The 24,343-nt window shown below is 50.4% G+C and overlaps 2 protein-coding genes across 13 annotated transcripts in view; both read left to right on the top strand.

Annotated features, from left to right (window-relative positions):
- Window positions 1-3,923, top strand: part of BTRC (beta-transducin repeat containing E3 ubiquitin protein ligase) — a 114,827-nt gene extending 110,904 nt beyond the window's left edge. For all 10 annotated transcript variants that reach the window (XM_088169253.1, XM_088169256.1, XM_088169257.1 and 7 more), the window contains 2 exons: window positions 2,368-2,561; window positions 3,554-3,923. In XM_088169253.1, coding sequence (XP_088025379.1) covers window positions 2,368-2,529 — 162 coding nt within the window. In that variant the 3' untranslated portion in view covers window positions 2,530-2,561; window positions 3,554-3,923. The remainder of the gene's footprint in view (window positions 1-2,367; window positions 2,562-3,553) is intronic.
- A 10,793-nt stretch (window positions 3,924-14,716) lies between these two features.
- Window positions 14,717-22,344, top strand: LOC106857573 (solute carrier family 2, facilitated glucose transporter member 5-like). Of its 3 annotated transcripts, none has more exons than XM_088169247.1 (13): window positions 14,717-14,923; window positions 15,833-15,931; window positions 16,392-16,552; window positions 16,635-16,759; window positions 16,856-16,930; window positions 17,016-17,161; window positions 17,238-17,370; window positions 17,679-17,830; window positions 17,994-18,104; window positions 19,281-19,382; window positions 19,924-19,999; window positions 21,459-21,586; window positions 21,804-22,344. In XM_088169247.1, the coding sequence occupies exons 1-13, from the start codon at window positions 14,795-14,797 to the stop codon at window positions 22,041-22,043; spliced, it is 1,677 nt and encodes a 558-aa protein (XP_088025373.1). In that variant the 5' UTR covers window positions 14,717-14,794; the 3' UTR covers window positions 22,044-22,344. The 3 variants fall into 3 exon arrangements, with proteins under 3 accessions (XP_088025373.1, XP_088025372.1, XP_088025374.1); XM_088169246.1 differs by having other exon boundaries at window positions 17,679-17,866; XM_088169248.1 differs by lacking the exon at window positions 16,856-16,930 and having other exon boundaries at window positions 17,679-17,866.
- Window positions 22,345-24,343: the final 1,999 nt, after the last annotated feature.

Here is a 24,343-nt window from a genome sequence, read left to right as displayed (position 1 = left end):
TCTGTGCTCTGAAACAGTATCGTACCAAGGCTGTCTGATTCTCTAAAAGTGTGGTTACTTCTCACCAGCTGAGCCGTGCTGGCTGACCTTCTGCACACTCATCAACCACCTGAATTGCTTCTGTTATAGATTCCACTAAAGTACTTTACATCACATTTGGTGCAGGCTGTGAGGTTACTGGGACTCAGCTGACAGGTAGTAAGATCATTATGCCTTTTCCAATCATGTATTTGGACCATCAGCTACAGGATTAGAGTCCGTGAGAGCTTTGGATGCCCGCAGGTGCTATGTTGAAAAACCTTCTTGTTAGCCAAATAGAAGTGCAAATAGTTTCATGGCTGAAATCCAGAAAAACCCTTTGTCATTGGTCATCCAGTTCTATGCTATGGAACAACTCTGCCCATGAGCTCATATCCTGAGAGTCTAAGACTTAAGCTTGGTATTAGTAGTGTTTCTGCTCCAGCCTGAGATAAATGTGTGCCTAGTAACCTGTAGACTTAATTTAACTGGTGTGATTCCTCTGCGTTTTCCAGCAGTGGACAGCCAAAGTGCCCCAGCTAATTATATTATAAATCAGAAGCGGTGGGATGGAAACACTGTAGGAATCCCAACACATGGATACTCATAAATCCCTGTTTGATAGCAATGGAGGGGGCCAAAAGCAGGGTGGGGAGCAGAGGAAGCTGTTGTGATGCTTTTAGGACTTTTATGACAACAGGGTGTCCTTATACCCGCTTACCCATGCTTTGGTGTTTTTTTCCTCTTCCCTCGTCCTCCAAAATTAAACCTGGCTGCACAATGAACATCATGAGTCTCCTGCTGCTTATGTTCAATTTTCAAACAGTAGGAGGAAAGTGCACAGATAACAAATGTTCGCTGCATGCCAGGTCCCTTCCAGTTTTGTCTTCCGTTAGCTGGAACAGTGGCCACATGAATTTGACAGAAGCTTTCCATGAACAGAATATGCTCACAGTTCAGTTTTCCTTATGACAGAAATAGTCCAGGTAGGGCAGCCTTACTTAGCCCACAGTGACTGGGGTCAAAAAGAGAGTTTTGAATAGAACTTTTGAAAGTATCTCCCTCTCTCTCTCTCTCTCTCTTTCTCCCCCTCCCTCCCTCCCCTCCCCATCTCTGTGAGTAATCCATCAGTGGATCTGATGTTGTAATGATACTTTTTGGAAGAACTTCTTTATTGCTGTAACGCAAAATCTGGAAAAACACTTCCTTTAAGAATAGGTGGGAAGACAGAAACTCAGAAATTCTCATGATTAGAAAAAAAAAATTCTAAAAAATTTATCTTAGAATCTGGCTTACATATGCATTTATTTTTAGATAATTTTGCTTTAAAGATTCAGAAATTCACTTAAAAGCAGCTGTTGTTCTCTAAACTGAGCTGTATTTTTGTAGTGTTGTGCTATAAGAATTCCCCTTTAGTAATTAGCAATTCTCTTTTGCCTAAATGTTTGATAATCCTGTCGTTTCAGTATTAAAGTATTTTAAGACATGTTATTTTCCTGACCCTTAGAAACCCCTTACGATGTGTGAGCACTAAAGAGAAATGTGTGGAAGAGATAGGGCTCACAGTCATTGCTCAGTTTCTGTTCCCTGATGACCAAGTAGGAGGCAACTGCTCTTGGAGTGTTGTGAGCACCAAGAGGAAATAGATAACACACAAGGGAAAGCAGAGTGGATTTGCTCTGTGATATCCAGGATCTTGCCATTGCCTCCTGTTAATTATGGTCTGAACTCTTGCCAAATTGTCATGCCATTTCCACTCAGCCTCGGAGCAGAATGCAAACTGCCTGTAAAGAATGCCCTTTCTAGATCATATTTTTAGAACTGCTTAGGAGGAGTTACTGCTGTGTCACTGGACTTTACAACAGGCTCCTTGGTGTCCTCCAGTGTTAAGCTGTTCCCTCTCCAGCAGTGGCAATGATGTCAAGTCTTGAATGCAAGTTCTTATCTCTTACCCTGTAACCTGCTGTACCTGGGAATGCTGCAATTTCAGGAAGGAGTTTTGCCATGGAATAAGGAAGACAGTGCACATGTCAGCCTCACCAGATGGAATTATGTGGGGAGGGAGTTTGGTTTGTTCTGCACACTGTGTGTCTAATATTGGGATTTAAGGAGTAGTGGGATAACTGTAATATAAACATCCTGCAAGTCAAGTACTCAGATATGGCAAATCCTTTTCCTTGAGAGAGGGTTTAATTTATGCTCTGTGATGGTGATGCACAATGTGTCATGTGGAGTTTACTGACAAATTAATGTAACACTAAAATCAAGCCCAAGTTCATCTTCCCCACTCCATCCCAGGTACCATTTAGTTTGCAAAGTAACATTCTGTGTCTCCCACTGGCATTTCAGGAGCATTCTGGAAGAGTCTTTCGACTTCAGTTTGATGAGTTCCAGATTGTCAGCAGCTCACATGATGACACCATCCTCATCTGGGATTTTCTGAATGACCCAGCTGCCCAGGCAGAATCCACTCGTTCCCCGTCCAGAACATACACCTACATCTCCAGATAAATAACACTACACTGTACCTCACACTCGCACAGGTAAAAAAAAAAAAATAAAAAAACCTAAAAAATAAGGTGAGGTTCAAAGGTGACACTGGATGTAGTGTGAGCCTGCTGCTTGAATAACTGGCTGGGTCTATCAGTATTTCTTGGTTATTCAGTAATTACAGTGTCCTGTAAAAGGACGGGAATAGTTCTGGTACCTTAGATAGGGACTTTATTTTAGGATTTGTGACATGTGGTGCCTGTGACTCTCCCTGAAGAACTCCTCCTCCTCCTCCTCTGTCCATCATCACCAATAATTAAATCAGTTGCACTGCTGTCCAGAAAGAAGAAGGGTTTCTGCAGAGCGAGTAGAGCAGCTGCTGCCTAACAAGAGGATGCAGATGGCCTGACCCTGGGCAGTTGTCACCAGGCAGGAGGGTTTTGCCAAGAACCTCCCTCTGAAGTGATGACCATTCTCCTCACTCTGCAGCAAGCTGATTCAAGATTACAGTTTGGCTAGGGGAGGAGACACTGAGGCACAAGCACAAGCCCAGGCAAATTAAATCAAGATGCATCAATGTGCAAAATAATTTATTGATAGGACCCAGCCCTTGTTCTCTTTCGCATAGCATGGATGTTAAATTATTCATATCAGAGCCTGGATGGTTTACTCATCACCTTTTGTCTTGGCCAGCACAGTGTGGGGAGGGCAAAATGTTTCATATATTTGAGTCAGTTGTAGAGTGAATTTGATGCATATGAGTGAAGTGGGATAACATGATTGCCTGCATGGGTGGGTACATGCACAGTTACTGTTAATAGCAGTAAACGTAAGAGCAAAGAATGATAAAAGAGCTGACAGGCTTTTGCAAAGGGGTGTCCTGTCATGGGCCACATCCTGTATCCTGTTTGGTAACTGTACAGTGATGCTCTGGACCTGTCAGATCTTGATTTCTCAAACACTGGTCAATCAGATGTTATTTTAAATCATTAAAAGGCTTAGTATGAATGGGGTTTGTTTGGTTTGTTCTGTTTTTTGTTCCCAGGACTCATTTAAGCTGCAGTATTTAAATGCCAGGACAAAAGAACTATCCACGTAACCAATACTTGCTGAAGAGAGAGGCTCTCAGACTTGTTTCTGGAACAAGGTTGGCATGCGGTTGATCTCAGACAGGGTCTACTCAGCGCGGCTGACTGCTAAAGTGCTGCTATATCAGAAGATGACTTTTATCTTTCATGAACAGTTACCATTTTTAAACTTTCCCATCCCTTTCTTCCCTCAATCCCCTCTTCATGTTCACTCTTCCCTTTACCCCATTTGGTTCCCTTCCAAGCCCAGTCACCAATGTCCTATGAATATATTTAAGATGTCGCCAGAATGTGTTGCTTTGCTGTTAAGCAGAAGACTTACAGCCACAGTGCATCCTGCTGAGAGTCACTTCAGGGTGGGAGGGAGGGTGGGTGGGGAGGAGGCTGCTACTCTCAGGCTGAACTCAGTATCCATTGCTAGGCCTTTGAAAAAGCATTCAACTCTGAAGAGCAGCAGAAACACTTGTAACAGCCAGACCATCATCCCCCCAACCCCAGCTTCCCTGTGGCTTTTGGCTGTTCTAACTGCAGACTTATTTTTTATGGAGAGAGGACCTTGAAATTTGACTATTATGAGCCAAATCCATCTCTTTCCTCTCCTGCCTGCTATGCTAACCCTTTGGAAGCTGGATGTGTATTGTAGTCTCCCCTTAACATCTGCTTGGCTGGGGAATGCTAGTCAATGAGAAGTTAAACTCTCCTGCCAAAGTCCCAAGCATGATGGACTGGGGCTGAGATCCTGTCCACCCCCACCCCAGGTGAACTGTTGGCCCAGGACAGTATTTCACTAGCAAAGGGATTGTCTGTACCACCTTTCTACTGCTGTTCTCCCTGAAGACAGTAGGTTGCTGATGGCTTATGAATCATTCTGTAAATTGGAAAAAATTTGAGGCTGGGTTGAGAAGGAAAGCTGGACATTGCTTCTATCTTTCCATTCCTTCTCCCCTCAGAGATGTGTAGCTGGGTATTGGAAGAGGGAGCTTTTAAAAAGTTTGTGGAGCTCTCAAGAGCCACCCTAGAGTGAACACACTACACAGAATTTCTGGCCATGACAATAAGACTTTGCCTCACTTGAATGAGCAAATACACACCCTGGAGATGGTGGTTGAGTAAAATGAGTGTGGCCATGAGGACAATCATTGCATTTAGCAGTGACTCCAGGCCAGTTCTGCAGCATTTCTGGGACTGGCTTTGCTAAAAGGGATTGATGAGTTTTTGGTCTGCTTCCCTAACCTATGTACTGCATTGCAGTTTAGGGACACAGGCTGATTAGCCCTTTTGCTGATAGCTGAGATGGGTCTTTGCTTTCTGGCTGAGACTTCTGCAAATTGTCATTGTTTAGAAGACAAAAATAGCCCTGAAGAGTAGGTACATGAAAAACAATTCTGCATGTCTCTGAACTAGACAGAGGTCTGGGGGTAAACGGCTCTCTTCACAGAGCTGGAACGAATTGCAGCTGGCCTGCATTTAGATTAGAAATGACTCTGTAAATCAGCCTCTGGCCATTCCAGGTCTAGGCCCAGATCTTCTGCTGTAGGTCTGGAAAAATCTCCACTGCTTTAGTGGGGAGTTGCTCCAATTCCGCAGTAGGAAATCAAGGTCCTTTGTCTCTGGGCTGGAGGGGTTTAAACTGGCTTTGTTAACACCCTCTGAACTTGGCAGATGGGATTTTTTAATAAGCTTTTCTCATCAACTTCACTTTGCTGGGGAAGCTGTTGCATTGTTTTTAATTGCTTGGGATGCGCTTTTTCCACCAGGGAAATCTAGCAAGGAGCTGGTCCAAGAGTCCCCAAAGAGCAGTGCAGAGGGTTTGAATAATTTAGGTGACAGCTAAGACAGACAAGAAGGCAATGGAGTTAGGGAGGAGAGCAAAGCTGGTTCCTGGGGAGTATCTAGTGCATTTCCTGAAGCACGTGAGCAGCAGTGTCGACATCTCAGAGCATGCGATGACACTTTTTTCTGTTTGAACTATTACTGTAAAAGAGTCAAACACGTTAACAACTCTGTTCAGGTAACAGTGACAGAGTGACTTACTGCTACAGAGTCATAAATTCTGAGTCACAATGTTTATCCACAACTAATTTTGGCACTACTTTTTAAGTCCAGGAAGGCTGTTTTGGCTTTCAGGCAGCTCTACATATCATGAATACTGCAGTCCCAAAGCTAAAGTGGCAAGGGAACAGAGAGAATCAAAGTTCACATCCCAAACTTTGTTGAATTCAAGTTCTGAGTCTTAATACTATTTTAACACTGTCCCTCTAAGTTCAGGTATTTAAAGGTCTGCAGCATGGCTGCATATCAGCAGGGGTTTATATGACCTTGGGTGAAGATTTAATGATTATTTTCCTCAGTTTGGTCATCCTCTGCCTTTTCCATTTCTGTTACTGTAGAAAACAGTGATCTGTTACTCCAGCTGCTAAAAGCTGCAGAACTTCCTAATACTTTAATTGCATCATTGTGGCCAACACCTATAAGGATGTGTTGTATTTTTGCTGGTTGAGAGAATTTGGGAGAATTGGCAGACTGGCTGGCCAAACACAAGAGACACCACCACTGCAGTTTGTCCTTGGTTGTCATAGCCCCGCTGCTCTATGCTGCTATTCTGTTGGGTCTTCAAGTGGTACCATACTTCGTACTCTGCTGTATAGAGCTCTTTAAGGTACATTTAGCAAGCAACTGCTGGAATCCATTTTTGGCACGTGGTAAGAAAGGTGTGTCACCCTCAGGAAGGGACTGTGTGTAGGTACTTCAAACAGGACTGCATAAGGGTGAGGATTCCTACCTCACTCCCCAAGTTGTACAAATTTTCTGATAGCTAAGAAGGAAACTGAAGTTAACTGATCTAACTTGAACTTGAAACTGCCACAGCCTGACATTTGGTGGTGTTTATTGTGCACCCAGGGAGGAGCAGTCTGGTAAGTACATCTCCCAATGTCAGAAGAAAGTGGCTTTTTCAAACTCCCTTCCCTTCCCTTAGGATATGTGTGCATGTGTGTGTGAGTGTGCAAGAGTACATGTGAAAGAGAGGTTTCAGCATGAACAGGGTGGATAATCCCTCAACCAGATTGGAGTAATTGCAGAGTTTATAATGAAAATAACTAGAACATGCCTGCTGAAAGGAGATAAAAAGGAGTTGTAAGTGTCTGTGGGCTTAAAGTGTTGCACATTGCTTTGAAATGAAATACCTCTGCTGCTTAGAGAACGTCACTTCTCCCACAAGTAGGAAGCTCATGCTAGCTTTCCACCTTGGATTATGGGATGGAAAGTACTGGAGGTGTGGGACAATCTGCTGTGGCCACACCATCTCCTGCATGTGACTCCTCTGCAATAGGGCACAGTTCAGCTGCAAATACTTCTCGTCCTCAGAGGAACACAGCTTGCTTTCAAATATGCAAAAAGAAAATGGCATGAAGGAGTTTGCAGTGAGATAACTTCTACAGATGTCTCCTCTGGAGCAGCTCCCTCTGCTCCCTGCTAACATTCAAGGACAGACACATCCACTGTTGGAATGGAAGGATTCAGGTGACAAGCTGAGACATCTGTGATGATCAGAAATATTGAAATGCTTTACACTCATTTCTAAACTGGAAGCTGACTTGGACCACCATGCTCTACCTGCCCACCTCCTGCTCCAAAGGATCCTTTTTTCTTTTTCTTCATTTTTTTTTTGAACACTGAAAAAGCTGGAGAGTATCATGCACATTTCTCCACTTCCAGGTATGTGTATCTGCCCCTTCCACATGTCCCTTCCTCAGTCTGAGCAGAGCTCCAGGCTTGGTTCTGAGTTTTTTTTGCATCCCAGCTCCAATGGGAAGCACCTCTCTAGGTTGGGCTCTTGCCTAACTTTGTTAGCTTCCTTTAGCATGATTTTAAATCTGCCTTTTGTGGCTTATTATTCCTTAATTCACTGGGAAAGGGCAGTATTTCCATTTAATAAATCACAAATACTAGCAGCTCTCCTTTGCTAGAGAAGGGAACAAGAAGGAAAGTCCATCCTTCCTACTCCAGGCTTGCTCTTAACTGTGGGAGGAAAAGGAGGAAATGGCCTGAGTGGTTGAAAACTGGGGGTATGTGGGGATGGAGATGGATCTCTGCAGAAGTGGGGACAGTGCTGAAAACAGATCTTTTAGCTTTTGCTGTTGGCTGGGAAAAATTGAGGTTTTCCATGATCATAAGTCATCAGGAGGTGATCAAGGCCTCCAACTGTTGAACTTGTCACCTGATGCACCTTTTAGGATGCAGTGGAGACATGAGGAGAAAGGGGTGGTCTAAACTACCCTTGCCAAGAGAAGAATGAGCTTTGCCAGGGTCTCCAAGTGGCATGCATGATGCATTTGATATGCTGAGCTTTGCCCTACTGTTCCCCCCAAAGTGATAAGTAGCAGCTTCCCAGAAGGAGGGGGGAAACAGCAAGTGACCCAGCTGTCCTCAAAGGAGGTCTCCATATGAAATTCCTCTATCCTGCTGGAAAATGGATTGATTGGCATGAGGGGGTTACAGTCTTTCTGCCCCCACTTTTAGTTCAGAGATGGGAGCAGCAGGTCCCTTGGGTGTGTTCCTTCTTCAAAATCCCAGTAGTGGATTGAGAGGAATGGCTGCCTGCTGAGACTGAGCATTTGGCTTCCCCATTGCCCTGTTTTTTTTAAAGATGAGGTGTAGCCAAACTACTGGGCAAAATCCCCAAAGCAAATCCCCAGGGGGAGCCTTGGCACACTGGCAGAATAGATAATCCTTTGACTGGTCAGAAAACTTCCCATGACTTTGTGCTTGTTCCCAAAGATTGCTGGGCTTCCACACATCGTCCAGCAGATAACCCATGGGAGTTGGCAACAGTAGTTGATCCTTAGGGACTATACTCTCAAAATCAGAGGGATTCTGATGTACATGGATGTGCAGCAAGCCCTTTAGATGCTATAGACAACTCGTAAATAAGTCCCTTTTTTTAATAGCCTATCACCCTAAGAAATACCTTGATTTCTGCTCAAGCAGGAGCCAAGTGCAGCTGTGGCCAGAAAATCAGCATGAAATACAAGTCTTATCACAGAGCAGCTGTGCTTGTACCTGCACATTGAACAGTTTTTTGCCTTCACAGGCAAAGTGTTTTAACCTCCTGGCACTGAACACTTGTTTACATCTGAGCAAAACTCCATGTGCAGGAGGCACAGCAGTGGGCTGTTTGCAGTGGCTTTTACAAGGAGCTACCTATGAAAATTTTTGGATAATTCAGTGTGAAAATCTGGAGCTGCTTTTGAGTGTAAAATTTTGCTTTGGCTACTGTGTCTTTATCATGCAAGGCACTGCAGGGCTTAGCCTGGCCCCAGTTTTAGCATGGCAGAACAATAGTGTGGACCTCAGCAAAGCCTATTGTCCCATTTCTTCCCATCATTTTCCATCACTGCATTTAGGAGAGCTGCATGCCTGCCAGGCCAGCCTGTGCTGCATCACTCCAGCCTGCTCAGGCTGGGGTGGCTGTGGAAGTGGGAGAGGTGAGAAAGAACATGGTTTCTCCAGAGTTTTCTGTTTGTTACTCTGCTATATTTGTTATCTGGATTCTTAAGTAATGAGTGCTTTGAATTTTGTGATTATGTTACGGTGATGTGTAGTTAATGTACTAATGTTCACTTGAGCTAGGATCATGGTAACAGTGTGGTTTGTTTTGTTTTTTTTTTTTTTTTAACTGTTCAGAAAATAACTTAAATACAAAGATTAAGCTGTGAATCTCTCCTGTCTTCCTTTTGGGGGGAAAGACACTGACAAAATATCAATCCTGTATCTTCCTCAAGCCCCATGTGTGTGAGTCACACTACTGCTACACATGTACTGTACACAACATCTGCAGTGTGAACACCTGGAAGTGCTGGGTATGAAAGGTGGATGACTTTGCCCTGAGCCTGAGGTGGATGCAGCTTCACAGGACACACAGAGTCTGCAGTCCCAGGAGGCAGTCCCACCTCAGAGCTGCTGCTCATGGACGAACACAGCATAAAAGACTGCCGTGGCAGTCAGAAAAAAAAACACTTATTCCTAAAACCACAGCATACTTTTTAATTAACACTCTCTCCATTCTTAGTGAATGGCCTCTGGCTGGGGCAGATGAGTCTGCCCTGTAAGCCAGAGAGTGGATGTGACTGATAGAGAAGAGTTGGAGCCATCCTGCCCATTAAAAAAGTGTGTGGGGAAACCTATAAAGACTTTGTGTTTTTCTGGGTACTGTTGCAAGATCCTGGTAGGAGAAGCACAAATTTGTTTTATAAGCTAATCAGAATCCTGCTGTTCAATAATGAGTGAGTAATTGACATATCACAGCACTGCCACGCAGTTCCATGGCTGGGGATGCTGCCATGCTTACTGCTCGCCCGAATCAGAACACAAGCACCCTTGCCCTCAGAATACCTTCCTCTTAAAAGTGCTCCTTGGATAGCAGCCTTGGATCTTTCCATTTTACTTAACAACCCCTTTTAAAACAAAGGCCACCGCAGTTTTAAGATCCTGACTCCAGGGGTGGTCAGAAAACAAACAAACCTCTGCACTCCCGACATCTCTCTCCCTGCTGGCTCCATTCTTGGGAGCCAGCGGGGGACTGGAGATTGTGAAGGCTTCTGCTTTTCGGAAGTGCTGGGAGCAGGATTCTTGTCACTTCTAATCTCCATCTCCCCTTGTGACAGGGTTCCCAGCAGCCCCGTGCTTTATTTGGCAATGCTTTGATGTTTATAGGTATATATGTGTGTGCACACATATATTTTACATACATATTTTTATATAATATGTTATATATATATATTTACATCACTTTAACCTTTTCTGGTTCCTCTCTGCTATTTCCTCTCATCCATTAATAGATTTGGAAGAGGAGTTGCAGTCACAGGCTTCATCCATTGTTTTGGATTGGCCTGTAACACAGAATGCAGCTTGATTTTAACAACCTGTGAATGCCAGCACACACAAATGAGAGACCCCTTCCATAGCCACAGTCCCAGGTGTCTGTGTGTACCCAAACAACTCACATACTGCCTGCTCCCATGAGAAAGAGGTTCTCCTTGTGGGTTATTTCTAAATGTTCCTTAGATAGTCCTTCTCCTTGATGTTTAAAGATGAGAATCACAGTCTTTATTTCAGATTTCTAGGGCTAGGACAGTGCTGTCCTGCAGGGCATGAGCTGGAAAACTACTCCTAGGAATTCTGGACTGGAATCCAAAAACTCAAGTACTGAAGAGAGTCTTTGAGAAAGAAAAGCAACCTCAATTGTGAATTTCCACTGGAAAAGAATGAACAGCTTATCTTAAATAGATTCACTGGTTAATTACCCTTTCTGTTTAAAAATGTGTGCCTTATTTCCACTTCAAATGAAGGAGGAAAGTAATGTTTGCCATAGCTTCAAATTAACAGCGTTTGATCAACCTACAGCTTTAAAATGAAATCTCTTGTTTGCTGGTTTTTTATCGTTGTCTAATATACATGCTTTCAAGAGTATAGTAAGGTACTTTTTGGAAAGGGGGAATTGGCCAGTTTAGATTAGCTAGGCTAGAAAGAATGTAATTCTTACAATAACTGTTTAGGATGAGTTTAGCAGTTGGTGGTTTGAAGAGGATGATGAGCTCTCAGGAGAGGAGGCAGCGTGGCCAAGGAAACAAAAGGCCCTGAGCAGACAGATATGCTGTGATGCTGCCGTGGATTTCTGTGGGTGAGCTGTCTGTATATCCTGGGAGTAAGGGCTGTGACTGGCTCCAGCAGTGTCCTGGCCCCTTTTGTTCCAAGGCAGTGTGTGGCACAGCTTCCTGTGCAATGGTACACGTCGGTGCCCAGGATGTGGAAATGATTCAATGTTTTCTGGGAATAAGATGCCACTCCTAGTATTGAGAGCTCTGGATAGCTCTGCTTTTCCAAGTGCTTGAGCTGCTCCACGGCCAGCCCATATACACTGCCCACGACCCTGTCCCAGGAAGGGCTGCTGGAGAAGAAGATAAGAGAGGAAAAATAAGCTGCTGCTTGCACTCTCCCATGCAGTGGGCTGCAGCCATCAGAGATGTCAGTCTGACCCCTTTGCCAGCTGATCCATGCCCAGCAGTGCATGTCTGAGTACCAGACACTTTGTTTTATTCTAAAAGAGTTCAGACACACATTCATTATATGCCCAAGACAGATACTCTTTGTTTCATATCCATGTTACCTTCCCATCCTGAGCTTTCACTCCAGAATTGTTTGCTGACATGCACCTGGCTCATAGGAGCAGCTAGAAATCTCCAAACTAGCAGAGAAGTTGCTGAGCTGTGGGGCTGATCAGCTGGGGACTACTGAAGTTAGATAAGGAATATGACCAGGGAAACCTGGGCTGGAAAGGTCTCACCTTTACAGGTAAATAGCCTGCCTGCAGATGGAGAACAGTCAGATGAGCTTTCCAGTGCAACAAGACAGAGACAGCAGCCTGAGCAGTGCTTTCACTGAGGAAAGTGACTGAAAGCACTGACTTCTCTATGGAAGCCATTGTGGTTTGAAGGAATGGAGCCCCTGGTTAACATCACACAGCTGATGTATCCAAAACTCCCCGTCCCATGCTCCAAGCAGTCTGCTGGCATTTACAAAGGCGGATCAAGGAAGGTTTCTCCCCTAAGGGGCAGTAAGAAGGAGAGGCTGCCAGACCGTCTCAGTTTTTGCAGTGTCAATTCTGAAGGCAAACTGCTCTGACCTTCAGAGTGACTGTGAGCAGCTCTGCCCACCCTGCCCGGGAATGGGGTCAGTGGCTGCTAAACAATGCATCTTTTCGCCTTTGCATGAGCTGCTTATTGCTTCCTTGTGGAATTTATCTAGTTTGGACTAGATGGTGCTAGGCAAACCCCAAGAACCAGCACTGGGACCACATACTTTCCAAGGGATTTCTATCTCATCCTGCAACAGGGGACAAACCTTCCAGAGGGGAGCTATCAGCTCAGTGGAAGCCCTCAGGTGTCTCAACTGCTTCTCCATTCTCCTGGCCTCAGCAAATGCCATCACTCTGCAGGATGTGTGCTGGGACCAGCTGTACCTGCTGCTCTGCCTCTCCTGGTTCTCATGGGTGTCTGTGTGCCTCAGGCACTGTGTCAGATGCCTTGAGGAAAGGAGATGGGTGAGATCCCATGGCATGGAGTGCTGGGACAGGGACAGCCCTAGTGCTGTGTCTGGGGCAGCAGTGAAGCAAGACTGGAAGAGGAGCTCTGGGATTGATGATGGGTGGGAATCAGGGTGATTTATGGGCTCACAGCCACTTTTTTTTCATGCAGGAGTACCTTGCATGGAGGCAGGGGAGGAATGCCTGTAAAATGTGGAGACAAGCTCCCTTGCAGCTCAGAGTAGTGGCTGTTTCTCACCAGCCCTTGCCTGTCGTGTGCCACTATCATCGGGTCAGGTCACAGGAGTGTCTCCAATTAACCCAGCCCCCTGGTGATCCTTAATTGGCACTCCGGGCTTTCCTCCTCCCCCTTCTTGCCCCACCACGAGTTTCTCACCTCTACATCTGCTGTTAAGCCTCTGCTCCCAGCATCGCAGCCACTGCTGGGAAACAGTGACCATAACCCATATTTACTCCCTAAATCAAGGCAGCAGCCAGCCTCTGGCTTGGAGCTATGTCCAGAGGATGTCCCTGCTTGATCCCCAGCATCAGACTGTGTGAAAGGAGGAGGGGCTGTGGCTGCAGGGATGAGCAGGGGGCTGGGGGACAGGTATGGGCTTCAGTGCAGAGGAGCTGGGAAATTGCAGGAGGGTTTTTAGGTAGGTACTTACTGGGACAGTACCAGGGTGGGGGAGATATGGCTGTTGTTGTTGCCTCTCCAGAGACCACTGGACACACTTAACCCTCCATGTGCTGCTCCCAGAGATGAGCCATGTACATGAATGACCAGAGTTGGAGCATGGCTGCAGGACACAGCATGACCTGGCTCATCATCCTGTCCCAGGTTTGCTGCTTCGCCCTGTCTTAGCAAGGGCTTGGGGCGAGTCCTGGGCATGTTTAGGGCTGCCCTGCAGCACTGCAGGAGCTTTGGGTATGGCTGGGATTCTTGCTGAGTCATCTCACCCATGGTTAAGTCCATTAAAATGAATCTTCATCCTGCTGCTCTGGGGATGAACCAGGACCATCCCCAGAAGGACTGTGGCTCCTGCAGGTCTCCTGCACTGTGACCCTGTCACCACCCAGGTGTCAGCCACCCAACACATCCAGACAAAGGTAAAGATGATGCCCTGATCCAGATGTGGAGAAACTGAGTCTGGGCAAAGCACAGGAAATTTTGAGCAGGGACCATCCCTAGAAAAACTGAACACTGGCAGACTGGCACAGGCTGATGGCTGGGGGTGAGGACCTGATGCCTTCTGGAAGAGCTGGAGGGAGGAGGGAGGAGATCAGAGCTGGAACATCCTCCATGGGAAAATGTGGTACCTGGACTCCCCAACACCCCAGACAACCCAGCTGGAGCTGGCACAGCAGACCTGGGGGAGCCCATGCGGCTTTCCCAGCTCTGCTCCGCTTTCCTGGCCCTACAGCACCGTCCTGTGTGGGGCCAGCCTGTCGGGACCTGTCCCTTTTAAGTCCTTGGATCTGTTGCCAGCCGTGGCTTAGTGGGGTCCCCATCCTTTCAACTGACTGCTCGGCAAATTAAGAGCTTGCTATTAGGCTGCTAATTAAAGGCACTTCATTAGCAGCAGGGGAGGCAGCTCCTGGCCGCAGCAAAATTGGATTCCTCTGAGCAGCCATGAGCTGATTCTCTCCTCTCCGGGGCTGGGGTCTGTGTCCCTCCGTGTCCGTGAAGGCAGCTGCCTCGAGCCATGGCTGTGGGCTACCAGGCTTTCCCGAGCGCAGGGGATGGAGCACTTCTACCCCATGATGAGAGAGAGGCCGGAGGTGTTGGGGGATGTGAGGCCGCCCCTTCGCCGCCAGCCTCGGGGATGGTGCAGCGATGTTGCCCCACTTACGGTTCCCGGGGTCACTCCCGTTTAGAGGGGACATGCGAGAGCTCTCAGTGGTGGCACAGCATCACGTCGGTGGTTCCGCTGCCCCCAGGCTGGGCCGTGACCCCTCAGCAGCCCGGAGGTGCTGCCCCTGCCCCCGGAGAGGGGAGAGGCTCCCGGACTCCTCCTCCGGCCGCCCAGGAGCCTCCAATGAGCCCCGGGGGCGCCCGGGCTGCCTTGCCCTGCCTTTCCCTTCCCTCACCCCCTCTTTCTTCTATCTAGAAATGGGAGAGACCAGCCGGGCCGCCGAACCGGGGCTGCCTTCCTCCCCCTCTCCTCCTCCTCCCTCCCCGCGCTCCGCCTGCAGCCCCGCGCCGCCGGTCGGGAAAGGGCCCGGCGCGGACATCACTGGGGTGAGCTCCTTGCGGGCCGGGAGGGCTGCCCCATCCCTGCTCCCTGTCTGCCTTACGGTGTCCCTGTCCCCCTCTAGCCCTTGGCCTGACGCCCCTCGGCCTGACATCCCCCTCCCTTTTTTCCTGGCTTGGGATTCCTGATGGGATTAGGGGGATTTGCTGTGCGTGAGCCGGGAGCTGCTGGGTGCTACGAATCCGGCTACCGTGCGGGCTGTGGGTGCTGGGGAGCGGGGCTGCTCCTAGGGACGCAAGCTATCCCATGTCCGCACCCTGCAAGCCCCATTGCTCCGGGGACATTCATTGCTCCGGGGTGCAGCATCCAGGGCTGTCCCTGCAGCTGGGAGTGCTCTGAATGTTCCTGAGCACCCCGATCCTGGGGTGGGCTGAGTCAGAGCAGCAGGGTGGCTGTTCCCGCAGCCACCAGCAGCTGGAGCGGGAGGCAAAGATGTTGGAGGGGGCGAGGGTCTAGGAGATGGGGCCATGCGGTGTTTTGGGGTGGGCTGGCACCTTTCACGGGGAACTTTCAATAGTGTTGGGCCACTCGCAGCAGCATCATTCAGCTGCTCCACTGAGGTAGGGGATGGGTGTCCCCTCCTTTCTCCCCCTGCCCTTTTCCATCTGCTGTCCCTCCCAGCTAGGGGCAAGGGTGCCCAAATTACCCAGGCTGGGTGATCACCATGGTAAAAAACTTCACACCACGGCCATAAGACCAGCCACGAGGAAGCTGGATCAGCTGGGCTGGGTGCTGGGCACTGGCATGAAGCAGTGTTCAACACAGGATTGATTCCATTGCATTGAGATCTTTGCTCTGGGCCAGGATCATCCCGACTGGAAAAGGGGCAGTTCATGACACCTTGGCTCCTGGCTCTGCTGACCAGGGCTGTGTTGATCCTTCCTCCTCTTTCCCAGCATCTCACCTTCCCCCTGCTGTCTGTCACCCTTCTGGTATCCTTTGGCTCCTCCATGCTCTATGGCTACAACCTTGCTGTGGTGAACTCACCGGCAGAGGTAAGGGATGGGCAGCTTCTCTGGGAACAGGGAAAACGGCTCTGCATTCCTCCCTTGGAGGGTGGAGGGACAGCTGTCCAGAAGCCCCACATCAAAACACTGGCATTTTCCTTGAGCAGTCACCCAGAGAGGAATAGCATGGGAGGGACATCAGAGTCCATGTTCATGTACACCAGACTAGTCCCCTGAGACAGGAGGGCCTGGAAAGCTGGGCACAACCTCCCTGCTCCAGTGAGAGCACGGTCTGTGAATCTCTAAGTCAGCCTTAGGTGATTCATCTCAGGTGCTGAAACTTGCTGAGCAAAGAGACCAGCACATCCCAGTCATCCCCAAACATATTCTGCCCTGCATCTCCTTTAATGCTGTTAAACCCATGATATTGTCCCTACAAACCCTGTCTTTCCTGGTCTCCCCCTTTCTGCCAACACATCTGGTGCCTGTGTGTGTCTCTGCTCTGCAGCACATAAAGGCTTTCTACAATGCCACCTGGTTCCAGCGGTACGGACACGGGCTGGCCCCCGGCCCCCTGACCCTCCTCTACGCCCTGACTGTCTCCAGCTTTGCCCTGGGCGGGCTGGTGGGCTCCTTGCTGGTGGGGGTTCTGGTGGAGCAGTACGGCAGGTAAGGGTGTCATGCCATGGGCCAGGGTAGTTGAGAGGTGGGATGGGACTGGAGGAGCTGCCCTGCTGCTTGTGCCTGCCAGGACTGGTGCTCTGAACCGCAGTGCCCTCCTCGTCCTCCTGGCCGGCGGCTTCATGGGCTTCAGCCGGGAGCTGGAATCCCCTGAGATGGTGATCATCGGCCGCTCCATCACAGGGCTGCACTCAGGTGGGTGTTTCCTAGGCTGTGCACAGCCCCTTCCTCGTGGCTCAGTCCCCTACAGCCATTCCTAGGGGGATGGAGAAGGCTTCATATTCCCCACAGGCTCTGTTGGAGGGGTTCTTGGTACAGCCACGGCCACCTCCAAGGCCATGAAGTTCCCACTGTGGATGATTCCGGGTATGGGTGGAGATGAACCAAGGGTCTGGCTGGGTACCCTTCTCCCTGCTGCCTCTGCCATCCCCGTCCCTCCTGTGCCCCCCAGGTATCTGTCTCAGTGTGGTGCCCCTGTACCTGGGAGAAATCGCTCCCAAGAACCTGCGAGGATTCCTGGGCCTCATGCCCAGCATCTTCATCTGCCTGGGGATTTTCTCTGCCCAGGTTCTGGGCCTCCCAGAACTGCTGGGCAAGGTGAGCACAATACCCCAGCCCACACATGCTGAGGGTCTGCCCTCCCCATGACACATCCCATTTCAACTCCTCTCAGGACAGGTTCTGGCCCCTTTTCCTGTCAGTGGTGGTTGTTCCTGCCTCCCTCCAGCTCCTGCTGCTGCACTGCTTCCCTGAGAGCCCTCGGTACCTGCTGATAGAGAGAAATGATGTCTATGGGGCCACCAAAGGTGAGGGGATATCCTAGGGTAGACTGGCTCTGGAAGGTGCTTCTCCAAGGTCTTCCAAGAACAGGGTGCATCCTCACAGTGTTCTTAAATACCCATGGTTCAGCCCTTCTGTCCCACCTGGCTGTGCCACAGCATTTCCATGGTGCCCAGCAATGTGGTGTGAGGGTTTTCCCCATTTCCCATGGATGCTGAGCCCCGTAGGGGGGCTGCTGTGGAGGATGGGCCAGGCAAGCCCCTACCCTGTGTCATACCTGTGAGCATCCACCCTGTGCTGGGGACACACGTCCATGGCCCCACTCTCTCCACAGCACTGCACCGGTTCCTGGGGACCCCCGATGTCCAGGATGTGATCGAGGAGATGAAGGAGGAGCAGCGGTCGCTCTTCTCCATGGAGATGGTGTCTGTCTGGCAGCTGCTGCGGGACCGCTCCGTGCGCTGGCAGACGCTCTCGGTGGTGGTGGTGAGCGCCGGCATGCAGCTCTCGGGGATCGATGCCGTAAGCCCCGCATGGTCCTGGCCCCGGGACACAGCTCTGCAGACGCTGAGCTGAGCTCTGGCAGCTCATTTCATCAAGTGCCCCATGGCTCCATCCCCCAGCTCATGCTTTGTCCCCTCCTCGGTAGATCTGGTTTTACACCAACAACATCTTCGAGAACGCCGGGATCCCCGTGTCCCAGATCCCCTACACCACCATGGGCACCGGCGCCATCGAGGTCGTTGCTGGGCTGATCGGGGTGAGTGAGGGACAGACAGATGGACACAGCCCCTCCATGCCAGAGCCCTCTTGCCAGCTCCCAGCACTGTCAAACACAGAGGATGGAGTGGACTCCCAAATATCATCTGTGCCACAGCACAGCCCCTTTTCTAGGGGGCTAAGTATTTGGCACAGAAATTATGACATAGGAGATGAGATGAGACAGGTTCAATTTAGGGGTCGCATCTAGGAGCAGTGGGATAATTTTAGGGTAGCAGGGAGGTTGGGTAGAGATGGCAGGCAAAGAGCAGGTTGGAGATGATGGAGAGGACTAGAAGTTCCTTCTGGCTCTTGCTTTCATTGTCCCTCTGTTAGCAGAGCCACATGTCCCCATTTCCCCCCACCCCCAGCCAAGCACTGGCCTGGCCCCAGGCTAGCAGCCCTGCCCCCCCAGCCAGCCCTCATTTAGCTGGAGAGTTAGCACTGGGCCAGGCAGATTTATGGCCCTTGTCCCATCTGGAAGTGTCACCCAGGGCCAGCCCAAGCCACCCGGCACTAAATCCGCTCCTGACAATTACAGAGATGGATGGGGGTGGCTGCTCCCAGAAAACCGGGAATGAGTGGGGGGCTACTCCCCTCTCCCATAGCCCAATCCAGAGCAGCGTGGGGTCTCCTGTCTCTCTGAGGGTACCCCCTTCTCTCCTCCCCTGTCTGTGGGGGTGTCCCAGCCCCCCAGCAGTCGCCCGGCGTAGAGCCAGATTGCTTGGGAGCAGCCCCACAAATGGCCCCCGATGGACACGCCGAGATTGGTTATAAAATTACAGGCATTTGTTCTGCTGTCAATACCCTGCCTGCTCCCACTGCCGCTGCGCTGCCTGCCCACACCCTGCTTTGCCCACTGCCCCACAAACACCCTGTGCCCCAGCACCTCCACCTGGCACTGATGCCACTGTGGCTTCCAGGTCACCCCAGCCAGCCTCGACCCTGCACCCTAACCCCTGCTCGGTGGGACCATTTCTTGCCCCATGCATGCTCACCCCTGGCACTTTCCCATGCCCAAGCCCCAACCCTGGAACTCTGAATTGAGGTTGTCCCTGATCCCCAGGTGTCACCAGGAGCTTCCTCCCACCTTCAGCTGGATCTGAGGTTCAGGGGTGGTCCCATCCAACTTGGACCTCCCCAGCACCCTGTCAGTGTCTCTGCTCTCTCCTGGCAGTGCTTCACAATTGAGAGGGTGGGCCGGCGGCCCCTCATCATCACCGGCTTCTGTGCCATGGGTGTCTGCTCGGCTGGCATCACCATCTCCCTACTGCTGCAGGTAGGGCCTGGCCACTGCCACCCCCAGGACATCACCTGGGGCTCCGTGGTGGAGGAATGGGTAGAATCCTGGGGGAAGGAGTATGCATGGAAACGAGAGGTGAGCTGGCTCTTCCATGTCATATTTTCCCTTCAAAGTTAAAGAGCAGGTAAATTTAGCACCAAGAACAACAACAAAAAAAGAAAACACAAATCTATATGAGAAAAATCCTGCTGCTTCTGGTAGCTTTTTTTCAGAAATAGTTGTTCCCAGGGAGGCAGCTGTGAAATGCCAGGGCAGGTGGAGGGTCCTTCTCCTGCTGTCTGCTTCCAGAGGATGCTCTGGCTTGCTCATGGCTCTGGGGATACTGCAAGACCAGGAGCTGCTGGGCTTGGCTGAGGTTGACCCTCACCAGCTTTACCCCAAAACACCACTGCTTGTCTCGCCATCTGTGTGGCCACTGTCCCCCTGAGCCACCACCAAGCCAAGGGCAGGCATGGACGTGTGTCCCAGGGGTGCTGGGTGCCCCCAGCAGCAACCCCAGTCCGGTGTCCCCTCGCAGGCTGCCCTGCCCTGGATGCGCTACGTCAGCGTCGCCTGCGTGGTCGGCATCATCGCTGGCTTCTGCATGGGACCAGGTGGGTCTGGGGGACTGGGGAGCAATGGGGTGGGAATGGGGGCTCCAGGAGACCAGTGGAGTTTGCAGGCAGCTGACAGGACCCAAGCCTTGGCCCCGTCCCCATGGTCAGGCCCTGGTTTATGATGCTGTACCTCCAAGTGAAACCCCACCACAAATCCCTCCAGCCCCACACATCCCCAGGGCACACTGGACATCCTCCTCCTGGGCCATGCTCCAGGAGGAAGCAGAGTGAAAGCCCTGGCAACCTTCCCCAGACCTCTGTGGAGGTCTGTGTGTGTGGTCTCCTAACACTGTGCAGCTGGTGACAATCATCCTGCCCCTAATCGAGTGTGGGCTCCAAAAGCCAGGAGTGAAACCTGGACTGGTTTACCCAGTTGATGTATTAGCAGAGCTCTTAACAGATCTATAATTCATCCTCAGCTCAGACTTTATTCACTGTAATTACATCTTTAATTAGGATTTTAATGGCTCATTGTTCACAAACAATGATGAATAGGAGTTTTAAAACAAAAAAAAAATATATATCTCTGTTCTGGGCAAGCTGTGAGTAAGAGTCCATCGGGGCTCCACTCCTCCTTCACTTCTTACAGTTCTTTGGTTCATCTTTTCCCAGCATTTATAAAGAGGTCCAGCCAGCCCTGTTCCAGGCAGTTGGGACCCCAGGCATGTCACCATATGAAGTACAATTCCTTTGTATTCCTGTGTGCCTTGGAATGTACTCTGGACCTCGGATTCTGCCCCCAACATAGGGACAGTCCTGGGACACAGAAATTCCAGCTCAGTGACATTTGGCTGGAGAGTTAAATCCTTCTAGAATAAATAGCCACAATCTGTGTCCAGTTTTCAGACCACTTACAAGTTGACTTGGGAAACCACTTCCATACATTCTGGGTTTTTTCACCATACATGGGAAAAGCAGGTTGGGAAATGGCATTTCTCTATCTTTCCTCCCTGAATCAGCCACAGTGGCAACAGAAGCTGATTGACAGAAGGAAGTTTTCTAAACTGTTTTGATCAAGGGAGTCTGGAAAGGGCATTATGCAGGGTGCCAGGAAGATGTTTCTCTATGCCTGTTATCTCTATGAGATTTAATATATCAGCATTTAGAAACATTTTTGGAAAACAAGGGTCCAGGTGAGATGTTCCACCTTTATTTTGACTGTCTGAAACTTTCCATTCATGTAACTTGGGGAACTGGCCTGAGCACCCAGCAGTGTGCCAGCGTAGTATGTCAGGGGGACATCACCCGCCCCCCAAGATATATCCCAAGGGAGACCAAGGCTAGGACACCACACTCCCTGTCTCCTCCAGCTCTCCCAGCACCACCAGTTTGAACCATGAGTCTTACTGGGCTCCAGCCTTTTGGCCACAGGACTGAGGTGGGCAGAACCTGTTTTCCCAGGGGTCCTTTGGTCAGCCTGTCCCCCACACCCTTGATCTGTCCCCTCCCTCTGCAGCCGGTGTCCCCCTCCTGATGACAGCTGAGCTCTTCATGCAGTCGCACCGCCCGGCTGCCTACATTGTGGGGGGCTCTCTCAACTGGCTCTGCAACTTCACCATCGGCTTCATCTTCCCCTTCCTGCAGGTACCAGTTCAGAGGGGTCCTGGGAGACAGAGGGAATGGACACAGCCCTGCTGCTCTCCCAGGATGGTGTGCCAAGTCAGGGATGCCCATGCTCTTGGCTCAGCTCAGTGCTGGAAAGAGCCAGCCCAGGGCAGGGTGATGGGAGGGGACTCTGCTTCATGCCATGCCCAGTTTTGGGAATGCCTGGCACTCTGCCTCATCCTGCTCTTGTCCCCAGATGTCAGCAGGTGCCTTTTGCTACCTGGTTTTCTCTGGTGTCTGCCTGCTGGTGGCCCTGTACGTGTACCTTGTCATCCCTGAGACCAAGAACAAAACCTTCATGGAGATCAGCCACATCTTTGCCATGCGCCGCTCCGTCCTCTCCGTCCCAGCCCATCTCATCGGCATGATGAAGCTCGATGGCTATGGGGCTTTGGAGAGCAGCTCCCTGGAGGGCTCAGGCTCCAGCCTGCCCTGATATGAGTGGGCTGGAGTGGATGAGAATGGGGATAGTGGAGAAGGGGCTGGGGAAGGATGTGGGGGCCAATTTGTTCCAGCTTGGTCATCTCTGGGTCTCCCAGGACATCTCTCCATGGCACAATCCGTGCCCAGTATGAGCCCCATTGATGCACCAAGGCTGCACTGACTGCTGGGCATGACCCCCATGCTGGAAGAGACAAGGGGACCTCCTGAGGCAGGGGGTTCTCATTGCTCCTGGGTATGGGGCCTTGGCAAGAGCTTCTGGCATGAACTGTTTAATAAAGAGCATTGCTACCAGAGCCATTGTTTAGCAAGTTCAGCCTGGAATGGCAGCAAGCAGGAGTGTGTTGGAATGGGCAGGTGCTTGGACAGTACCAGGGAAGAGCTGAATGGGAAGAGGGGCTTGTCTGCCTCCCTACTGTGACTGGCTGGAGAGGTCAAAGTCACCCCACATTTTCTAGGAATGGTGGCCAGGATGGCTCCCAGGCTCTTGCATCTCACCCCAAGTTGGTCATGCAAAGCTGGAGGCTATTGCAGAAGGGACATAGAACAGCTCTGAGATGGGCTCCTGTCCAGCCACTGTGCTACTCCACAGACTGCTGGAAGCCCTGGCTTCGTTTGCTGGCCCCACAGAGTGCTCCCATGGGAGCCCTGCATACTCCCAAACTCTCTGGAGGACAAAGGCATCCAGGGTACACCCTCATCCCCTCACTGCACCCCATGAATTGCTGTGATTCCAAGGTGCTCTCCAAGCACGACCTCTCCCATGTCTCTGCCCTGAATCCTGGAGGCTGTGTTAGCAGGAGGAGGAGGCTGTCCTGTGCCCCAGGACCCCCCCACAGCTCCCACAAATACCGTGGTAGACCATGGGGTTCCCAGACCCTCTGGGAGCTGTCGTTTTCAGGCTAACTATAGCATTTTGTTCCAGTGAGAGGTAAACCCAGTTGATGGGGAGGGCTGTGTGGGCAAAACACTCTCATATCAACACAGACATAATTTTGTTGCAAAGAATTTAGCCTTCCCCCCCCCCCCAGTTTCCCTCTCTGTGACAGGTCCACAGCTTGGTGCTTGGTGTTTGTGGTCACTTAGCGAGGAGCCCACCCTTCCTGCATCCCTTGGCACAGCCTCAGGGCACCTCTGGGTGTGTGTGGGTGGGGACAGGGACTGGGTTGTACTGGGTCCCCAGTGCCTGGTCCTGTTCCATCCATCCTCAGCCACCAGCTTGGGGCTCTCGTGCACCTTGGGCTGTGTAAAGGACATCAGTCAAGGCAGGGTCAGGGCTCTGCAGCATCAGCCTCTTCCCACTCCACCTCCCTCCCACCCGGCTGCTCTCGGCAGCAGCACAGAGCGGTAAATATGTGCAGCATTACATATGTATAATGGAGTGTAAATAACCCCAAAAAGTGCATTGTAAATAGACTCCAAGTTTATCCTTTATTAATGAGGCACTGAGTGCCCTGCTGTTTTAGAGCAGCGAGACTTTGATAATATCAAAACCTAAATTACACTTGTGTCTCTCATTCCCAGCAAACGACAGCATCATTTCAGGCCTCTTTGCCACTTGTATTTATTTATTCTGGTATTTATCTATCTCTCCCACCCAGCATGTGGGGCAGCTTGGAGGATGCCCCCTGCCCTCCATGTGGGAGGTAATGGCCCCCCTGGGACCAGCCCCCCCATTCCTGGGGTCTTGGCACAGCCAAGGATTTAGAATGTTGCCCTTTGTCCAAGGACTGCTCTAAGTGGCCAGTGAGACAGGGCAGACCTGGAAAATATGGGGTCAGGACCCATTTCTGTCAGGGTTTTGGATGCCACCAGAGCCAGAAGTGCCCTCTTTCCAAGGACTGGAGGTCACTGGCAAAATTCTATGCTGCCTTTTGGATGCATTTGTTGCTGGGGACTCATTTGAGGGCACCATGTCAAAGGAATGTCCATCTTCTTGCCCAGCACCCTGGGGGTGAGGAACCCCTGTGTTCATGGAACACTGGCAACTCATCAGTTTTTTCTGAGGCTACTGGGGCAAGGTTTTTTGGGGGGGTTGTAGTTCAAACTGCCCTATGCCACTGACCTGGTACTCTTGCAAAAGAGGAATTTGGGCTTCTTCTCTGCTTGTCTTGCCAGGGAGGCATTCCCAGCTGCTCCACTGCAGGCTTCTCAGGAAGGCTATGGCTGGGTGAGCTCTGAGTTGCTTTTCCATGTCCAAAGCTGCTTCCCCACGACAAAATCCAGTTCCCTGGACTGACGCCTCCAAAAGCACTGGTTCTGTGTGGTGAGCATAAGGCTGTATTCTCTAGCAGT

Source organism: Sturnus vulgaris, chromosome 8 (genome assembly GCF_052056855.1).
Source record: "Sturnus vulgaris isolate bStuVul1 chromosome 8, bStuVul1.hap1, whole genome shotgun sequence".
NCBI classification, from domain to species: Eukaryota; Metazoa; Chordata; class Aves; order Passeriformes; family Sturnidae; genus Sturnus; species Sturnus vulgaris.
The sequence above is the reverse complement of the archived record's forward strand: the minus strand, read 5'-3'. Positions and strand labels throughout refer to the sequence as shown.